This window comes from Nanorana parkeri, unplaced genomic scaffold (assembly GCF_000935625.1).
Source record: "Nanorana parkeri isolate BGI_ZX_2015 unplaced genomic scaffold, ASM93562v1 scaffold303, whole genome shotgun sequence".
Taxonomy (NCBI): domain Eukaryota; kingdom Metazoa; phylum Chordata; class Amphibia; order Anura; family Dicroglossidae; genus Nanorana; species Nanorana parkeri.
Genome location: NW_017306571.1, coordinates 470,027 through 479,410, shown reverse-complemented (window position 1 = coordinate 479,410; position 9,384 = coordinate 470,027). Strand labels below are relative to the sequence as shown.

At 39.8% G+C, this 9,384-nt stretch overlaps 1 protein-coding gene across 1 annotated transcript in view; it reads left to right on the top strand.

The window, feature by feature from the left end:
• LOC108788055 (transient receptor potential cation channel subfamily V member 5-like) overlaps positions 1-9,384 on the top strand; it is a 51,288-nt gene that overhangs the window by 13,279 nt on the left and 28,625 nt on the right. Inside the window, exons 4-5 of the mRNA XM_018557785.1 lie at positions 2,819-2,941; positions 5,348-5,476. Of these exons, the coding sequence (XP_018413287.1) occupies positions 2,819-2,941; positions 5,348-5,476 (252 nt within the window). The remainder of the gene's footprint in view (positions 1-2,818; positions 2,942-5,347; positions 5,477-9,384) is intronic.

Genomic DNA, 9,384 nt, shown 5'->3' with positions numbered 1-9,384 from the left:
TTTGGGTTTTATTGTATGTAGATAGGGCTTTTTGGGGTTACACTGCTTTTATTTGTGTATTTATTTATTTTTTGCTACAAGGCTCTCAGTCCTGGGTTCTAAGCAGCTGACCCAGGATTTTAACACAATCCCAGCATTATACTGTGCCAGATTAAGTCCCCTGCTAGCCAGGTGCTGGGATCCTCATTCCATCAACTGGCTTCAGCTTCTTTGCTGGTCTGTTGGGAGGAATGATCTCCTGCCCAAGAGGAGCATTATAGCTTTGGCAAAGTGAGACAGTGGGATACAAAGTGTGAACTGAACTTTGTGTCAGAAGCGTGTCCCCAACTGACAGTACCTTACTCTCCTCTCCCACTCAGAGTACAAGGCATCTCCTCTTTCCCAGCAGAGCCTCACTACTTCCCCATGGAGTATTAGTGCTCCTCCTCTCCCCCAACAGTGTAACAGTGACCCTCACAGAGCACCAATCCCCCTCCCTCATTGAGCTCCAATGCTCCTTTTTCCCCTCCCTGAACATTTTTTCTCTCACTGACCACTGACGTTCATCATTCCCCAGATGCCAGCCATTTTTCCTCCCCTAGGCCATCTACGCTGGGCATTTTACCTTTTACTGACCAGAAACCATGGGCTTTTTCTCCTTTGGCTGACCACAAATGCTGGCCATTTTTTACTTCTGCTGACCACAGTTGGTGGACATTTTTACCTCCTACTGGCCAGCAATATAAGGGGCACTACAACACATATTCAGCACATTGACCATCTATTCTTAGAGTTGCCTTTTGCTTGCACCGCATGGCTGCATCATTTGAAAGAACAGTGTGCACCTAAATCCCCTCTAAATTATATTACTCACTTTCACCACATCCCACTTTCCCCATATAAGGTAGGCATACAACAATTAGGCCTATTATTCATGACTAAAAATGTCCTGCTGTTGGACAATTTTACACTGTTGTATCCACTTTGTTATCTTAATTCTGGTAGTAAGACCCCATTTCCGCGCTCTTAGTCTGTGGTAAATTTGGGCCTAGCTTTTTTTCCTTAAAATTGTCTAATGATGGCCAATTTAACACTGTTGTATAATCTGCAGTGTATTCATTTTTATAGTAAACCACTTCCTCTACTCTTTGTCTCTAGCACATTCAACCAATTTTCCCCCAGTAATTATGTCCTGCTGTTGGCCAATTTTACACTTCTGTGTCATCTGCTGTCTCTTAACTTAAAATGAGAGTTTTATAGAAATTGGACAGCAGCAGGACAGCTGAGACTGTATAAAAGTATACTGTTCCATAACCACACCCAACACCACATACAGCTTCAAGGCATTCCCCAGGAGTATTATTTAAAGTATATGAGTGTTTTCAATGTTGCCCCCAAAGCCACTTAAAAAGACTCTCACTTTGCCATAAATTGTTTTAACTTTTATTTTCATTGATACATGGCCCCCATGCCAGTGCCCTGCTACCCCCATGCATTTTGCATGTTTGCCTATTAGCCCTAAAGAAAAGCCAGAATTTATTAACCTGAATTCACCCCTATAGACTTACTCACAATTGTCATTCTGCAGGCCAATTTTACACTGCTTTATCTTCTGTGGTCTCTTAATTCTTGTAGTAAAACACCTACCTATACTTTGTCTCTACTACTATTCAGTCTATCATTAATTAAAAATGATAATTGTCCTGTTGCTGGCCAAATTAAAATTGTCCTGTTGCTGGCCAATTTTACACTATTTTATCATCTGCAGCATCCTAATTCATGTAGTAATGAATTAAGTAACTGCACACTTTGTCTCTAGTAAATTCCCTGCTAAATTTAGGTTTGCCGAGTTTTTAAACAGAATTAGCCAAATATTTGGTGGATGAAACCCAGGCAGATTTGCTAATCCCTAAAAAGGTACCTCATTGTCCCAACAAGGTAGTTATAAATGCGCAGAGCTGAGTCAGGTATACAGTATACTAATATAAAGGAAAGTGAAGTAATAAAACTGTGTTAGTGCTGGTCTAGATTGCTGTATGTTCACTGCTATGGTCTAATAGTAAACACACAATAAAGTAAACCTGTCACAAACTTGGAAGATTCAAACTGAGCATGCGATCCGATACATTGCCACTGGTTGGGTTCAGTATAAACCACATGTCAAAACAATTAGTAAACTCAGAGACATAACAGCTGAAATGATATGCAAATCTCAACTCTTTCTGTAAAAATAGAGCTTGTCCCACTCCCTTTCTGCCTTCTGAGCTTGTCTAGTGGCCATTTGATCTCATGGATGGCTTTACTAACCAATAAGTATGGTTAGGAGGCAAAAATACAGGGCCAAGCTCAAGTTTACTGGAATGGTTGAGGTTCAAATATAACCTCAAATATGATCATAACTTCATAATATCTGCCTATGTATTTTTTTTTTTTTCATTACATGCTAAGTTTGAATTGACCAGGTTTATGAGAGGTCTACTTTATATAGTTGATGAGGTATGTGTATTACACTCACTTGGTATCCCATGATTTTCCTCTTAAGTACTCCTATTTCAATATAAGATATTTTATGCTTATAGCCCTGCTTTACCTTATCTTTCATCTTTGTCTCACACCAAAAAATACTTCGGTTGACTTCCACATTAATGCTAAAAACAAATATTGCAATGTAAAACATTTGTTTAAAAGTTGTTCAATTTCAATATGCATATGAAATACTTATGTAATACTAAAGCTTCATTATGCCAGGACTATATGCTATACTTTTGCGTACCATGTGACTGAAATATATTGCATTAGTGTGATCACTATGTATGTTTAATCCTCTTATCTTATGTAGGTAGTCTTGGAGAAACAATCCTTCACACTGCTATATTAAATGGTCAGATGGAAGTCTTGAAGGTCATATTAGATTGTGTCCCATCATTAATCAATGAACCGATGCTGCTGAACTATTGCAAAGGTATGGATTTCAGTTTAAACCTCTGGCCCCTGTACAAGTTAACATACAGGCCAAATACCTCTGCATGCTTCTTTTTTTTTGCCTCTATCACTCCTCACCTACCTACCCAACTCTGCCCCCCTAGCCCCATTCTCAGTAAATAAGAACCTGTTTTGGCAAATGGAAGTAAAAGGCAGGATAGAGGGTCGTGGGACAGCATTTAGTTTTAACTAAGCCCTCATTCACACAAGTAACAGCCGGGCCGTACAGATCCGTGCTGCGTGCACAGCCATATCGGGCCCCTCCCGGGAAGGACAGGTGCTGCGTATGATTACACGCAGCAGCCTGTTCGCCCTATATGGGAGTACATGGGTGTCCCTGTTCTATATCAAGTAGGATTGCATAAAATAAGCAAATCCATGTATATAGAGATATATTTACAGATTTTTTTAATACTGTGCTTATGAACCTTTAAGAAAGCCTTGATCAATGTAAAAATTCTAACAAATCTAATATCTGGATAATGTACTTCTTGTTGGGCATGAAAGTTTTTAGAAATGTTCCAGATTCAAGCGTCAGGTGAAACAGCCACTCCTCAAATCAGCAATTCTCCCAAACAAGACCACCTGGAAAGGCCGTCATCTTGAAAGCTATTGTGGTGCTTCATCAGGAACATATAACAAAACAAAGGGGGTTATTCACTTCAGCCTTGTACGGCTGAGCCGAAGTGCAGACGGAGTTCGACTCAGCCGATCCTAGGTCTGGATGGGCTAAACCGAAGCTCCGGCAGCTCACTCGCTCCCGTTCGCCCCTATTCTAGCAAGCAGTAGATATATGCAAAACAACAAAAAAAGGGTTAATACTTACCCAGGAAAGGAATGGGCAATTAATTATCATTACCTCTTTCTAATTAGCATAGAGGTGATCTAGGAGGCAGTTTTCCCATGTGTGGTCACTTTTAAGGAAACCTGTTATGATACAACCATGCAGGTTATCATTTCTGGCCTCTTTCACAAAATGTTCTTTGCCTGGCTGTTTGCCTGATGTATCCACCGCAAGCTCCCATCTGAACATCTGAAAATTTCTTGGGCGGCCGCAAAGGATCTTGGGGTGGGCATGCATAGTTCAGATCTTTGGCCGGGAGACGAGGAGGAGAGACACAAGGTAAGTCTATGGAGCAGCATGCACCCGCACAGACTTTGTGCGACATCAGAGAAGAGGAGGACCCGCACCAGCGCTGGAGGGACAGCTAAAAACTACAGGAAAGAAGAAGATGATCAGATCAAGAGGCATTATTTAAGGTAAGTCCCTACATTAGCAGTGTGGGGGTGACTTTTGCCCTTAATGTGACTTTAACTGTATTTCTCCACAAATACAGTCCTCAGTATCGCTCAGTAGCTTTCCTCAGCTCCAAGCCTCTTAGCACACATCTATGTGATACTCACACTGCTCACCCCTCGTGGGTCACTGACTCTCCCTCAGCAGTGTGTCCAACAGGTCCCTTGGACCACTGGCCCTCTCGAACTCTCCCATCCTCCCTTGGTTGTTCCACATGTGCTTCGAGCACACACCTGGGTCTGCCTGTGGCCATGTGCCTCCTGCACACCCACAACCCCGCTGAGCTCTGGTCCAGACTCTTAATAAGGCTGCTTTCAGCCACCTGATCCTCCTAGACTCGTCCATGGCAACACCTGGACCCAGGACTAGAGATTCCATCCAAAATAGTCCAGAAAACTTATAAGAAAGTGAAAAGCCAGTTTCTTCCCTGCAAACATATTCACATCCTGGAACCTCTCAGCCCCTCTAACTGAGCGTTCTTGGTTATTCTACCTCATGGTGAACACCCAGCTCCCTCCTGTGAACCTGTTGTTTGATCTGACTTCCCGGCTACCGACACTTTTGATTGACCCTTCGACTACGATTCCTGCTGCCTGCCACGACCCGGAACTGGACCTGACTACCCGATTATTATTTCAACTTTAGTCTCTTTTCCAGAAGCGCGGATTATCTATTTCTCAATTAATTATCATTAACTCTTTCTAATTAGCATAGAGGTGATCTAGGAGGCAGTTTTCCCATGTGTGGTCACTTTTAAGGAAACCTGTTATGATACAACCATGCAGGTTATCATTTCTGGCCTCTTTCACAAAATGTTCTTTGCCTGGCTGTTTGCCTGATGTAATGGCTTGTTATATTTTCAAGGTTTTCCCTTTTGCTTGTAGCATGCTTGTTTCAAGTCAGTGACCCAGAAAGTACTGAACTTTTCAGATAGAGGTCTATTTTTCTCTCAACACGGGCTTCCTTTGCATAGTAAAAACATTACTAATTAGTAACAACAAAAATGGTATTTTGCTCCGTTTAGTATCTTACACAAAATTAGTAACATTTATTACCAAGAATTGGCTAACATTTCTTCCTACCTTGCAGGTAAAATAACTCTTCATATGGCAATGCTAAAGCAAGACCTGGAAATAGTTGAACTGATGCTAAAAAATGGAGTAGGTGTCAGGTCTCAAGCCTCCTGTAGCTGTGAATTCGAATGTGCATTCTACTATGGTAAGAAGGTTTCATAGCATTTTCATAGACAATGGTGAACTGTTGCAATATTAGTAGTGGCTGCAAAAGAATGGAAAATAATACCGGAACACTGTCCTTTAAGTGGTTTTGTACATAAAAATACTGTATAGTAAAACTTCCAGGGAATTGCTATAGATTAACACTGCAGGAAGACATTACGGTCTAATGAAGAAGTAATCACATAAGAGAACCTGTGTCACTGTGCTTTTGTTCACAACTGCTTCTCTTCACATAAGAGTCAATGCTTCAGCTTGAAGCAGGTTGATGCAGCTTAGAAGGGAGTCAAATGTAGGGCAGAAGGAGGCGAAATGTACCTCTCAAGGATCTCTGAATGATCTCAAAAATTGAATTCACCTAAAAGCAAGATGCATTTGCCCATCAATATAAGCCATTCCACTTTATTATATGCAGCATATACATGCAACATATTATAAAAAAGCATACAGCACATATATAGAAAAGTCAGCTAAAAACAATATATGCCAATACTCACATGTATTCCTACTACTTCTTGACATACTGTATTTTCAGATAAAAACACTAGTTATTATCAAGTATTCAGCCTGTTACAACCAATTTGAAGTGCCAACGTTTAAACCCTTGTTAAACCCAAAATCATAAATGTAATATATTTCAACTTACCGATTCTTAAATAATGGCTGCATTAATTTAGTTTTTTAGGTTTTTTTCACCTTTATTTTCACCTAGTGATCTGGCTAGTAAGTCTGTTATTTTTCAGCCTTCTTTAAATCAGTAGTAAACCACTGTCTGCACAGCATACTTGCACATTATGGCAAGGTTATCTTAAGAGTGTAACCTTCTCCAGTGCTGTGCAATGCATCTTTGGCCTCCCGCTCTGTTCCTCACTGACACTTTCTCCGTCACCAGCACTTATGGGTTGGAAGGCATCCTCTTTAGTCATTGGGTGGCCACTAATGATGGAACTCCTGCGTATTCACACAGTAGTTACATCCTCCCTGGCATCAGGTCAATTAACAGCATCTTAAAGATTGGCATGCATTATACAGTGTATACAGAAAATAAAAACACCTAGGGGAGATAGGAAGATGTTTTTTGGCAGAAGAGACTACATGTCTCTTCTGCCAAAAAACTTTACCTCCTAGCAATTTGTAGCTGACTAACAAAAGTTGCAGATAGAGGGTTGCGACAGGCAATTTAACACCGACAGTGGTGCTTACAATGGTCTGCCTAAAATGTGTTAGCTGGAGTTTGGCTTCAATTTGTTAATAAAGTCCATCTAAATTTTCTAGTTCCTCTAACACTACCCTCTTCAAAGTGTGACAATGCTGCTGTCCAATGCTGTCCAATGCTGCTGTTGCTCCTTCCTAAAGTGGAGCCCTCCTAAGACAAAAGGGTAATTACTGTCCAGATCACCAGGTGAAAATACAGGGATAAAGTCTAAAAAACAAAACAAATACAGCCACCACATTTAAGGCTTGGTAAGCTGCAATATATAAAATTTTCATTTTTGGGTTTAGATATAACTTAAATAAAGTGCCTTTCTTTCCAAATTCACTGTCGTTTATAAGACATAAAATGATAAAACAATAAAAAAATCAAAATAAAATGATAACCCTATAACAAAAACTAACAGGATGATCCTTCAAGCCTGGCCCATTTCATTCAAGTGATTGCAAAGTGAAGGATGGCAGACATGACTATTACTAAGGATAAATTATGAAAAAAGAAATATTAAAACAAGGTTGTGTTGCACAGAACCAACCATATGCTTTGCTGTTATTTTCTAGTGTGGGTTAGAAGTGAAAAGAGACATCAAACTGGCTAAATTAGTTTTTACTATTTGCTTTTTTCCTGTCCCAGGGTGTCCTGTTGGTAACCAAAGCCTCAGTTGAGCTATTATAGGTATGGTGGTCCTATCCAACAAAATGATACTTGAATACATGTTATCCTGATTCCACCAACAACAAATTATTAGGCATGGTCTGAGAATCAGTACTAGTCCTGGTTCTAGTTATCAGCCTATAACTAACCTTTTAAACAATTTTAGACAGGATTTCATATAGAGCACTTTTCCGAACTGGGAATACTGCATGTACTACGTATATAACCCTCTGTGAGTTCCACCAGCTTCACACATAAATGAATGAAAGAAGAGGGGTCTTCCCCTGGCACACTAGCACATGTGAGAGCAATCCCCATGCATTTCCAATATATCTCTATTGCCGAGCTTCGTGGTTGGTGTTTATTCTTTTACTTTCATAGCATTCTAATGAAGTGTAGTTTGCAGCTTTTTAAAAGAAAAGAAAGGTCACACCAGAATCTCCAAATTAGGCCGCTCATCATGCTGTGCAGTGTAAGCAATGAGAGACTAGGTAACAGGATGTAAGAAGGCAGTCGTAGGCACTGTCACAAAGTTGGTCTAGTGGGTTGCTGTCGTCATGGACTGCAAAATATTAAAGTGTATCTCTAGTGCTCGACAAAGCCTTCAAGCTCCAGGACCCAGAACAAAACCTATTAAGATTCTGAGAAAATAGTCTGTTTGCTTACAAACCCTGAAGCCCCTCAACACATCTAGGTTAGAAACCTAGGTGACGAATAGACACCGTTCCCTGCCTACTAGTGCCTCACAACATACATTTTATGATGAATTATGTAGATTATTGTGCTTTCTTAGGGCAACAAATTGGGGTTGACTTACTAAAGTAAAGCATTATTCACTTAGAATATCCAATCGCATAATAGAATTATAAAAAAATATATAAATAAAACAAAAAGGAATTTTGTCTAGCGCATGATGAGATTATTGAAGAGAACACAGCTTCACTTTACTGTTAAATGAACATTCACTACGCCTTTTAGTATATCAACCCCGTTGACTCAGGCAGTGAAAATAAATTTCTCATTTGCTGCATGCACGTTCAATTTAAGTACAATACTCATGAATTAGCTAGTCATATGCAGCCAGAAGAATGATGCAGTCCAGTTCTTTAAATGCACTTGAGAACTGCCATATACAGAGCACAATAATTACTGCCTATAAACTCTTCAATGTCTTTTCAGTACTTGCTACTAATGACTTTAGTAATCATGTCTCATTTTCCCGCCACCATAAATATTCATACCAATGTGCCTTCTGTCTCTTCTGTATTGGTGCCAAGTTCATGAGTTGCTTTTAGTGGAATGAGAGTGTATAAACATTTTTTGCCATTCAGATCACAGCTCCATAGGTACTCAGCAATCAGCTGACACATTACTTGTCCAAATGATTGTTCATTAGTGTGTGTGAATGTACTCCATCATTCTAGCATTTACCAGTGTAAAAGCTCTGCTATATTTAAACCGTAGGTATATTTTCTGTGACAGAAGGACGGGCGCAGTTATGCCTGCGAGGGGCTGAGTGTCAAGAATAATTTTCTGATTCTCCTCTTTCAAGCTGTGCTAATTTTGTAAAGGCATGGTTAAATGCTTCAACTAAAATTTTGATGTATTTACTGTTATACTGCCATATCACTACACCTAAACCCAGTCTACCTTCCTCCATGAATCACTAGCTGGGTCACCTTGAAGCCTGCATGTGACTGCCTGTCTGCTTATTGCAGGAGCTTTTCTTTGTTCCTGGGATTTATAAAAATTATACATCTACACAAATATATAAACTGTATGTATGTATTTGTTTCCACCTCGGAGTACCTGCATCATAGTTATAATAAAAAAAGCTTCTCTGTTTTTCACAATTGGAACAAAAAATGTATCCAGCTTAATGCAATTTGAAATGCAAGATGCACCATAATAAGTCAGAATGCATCTATGGTGCTGCATACCTGTGAGACCTAAAATATATAACAGTCAGCTATTAGACTTTGGTAGACCATATTGTTTTTCTCTTTAGAGAAATACAGTATATA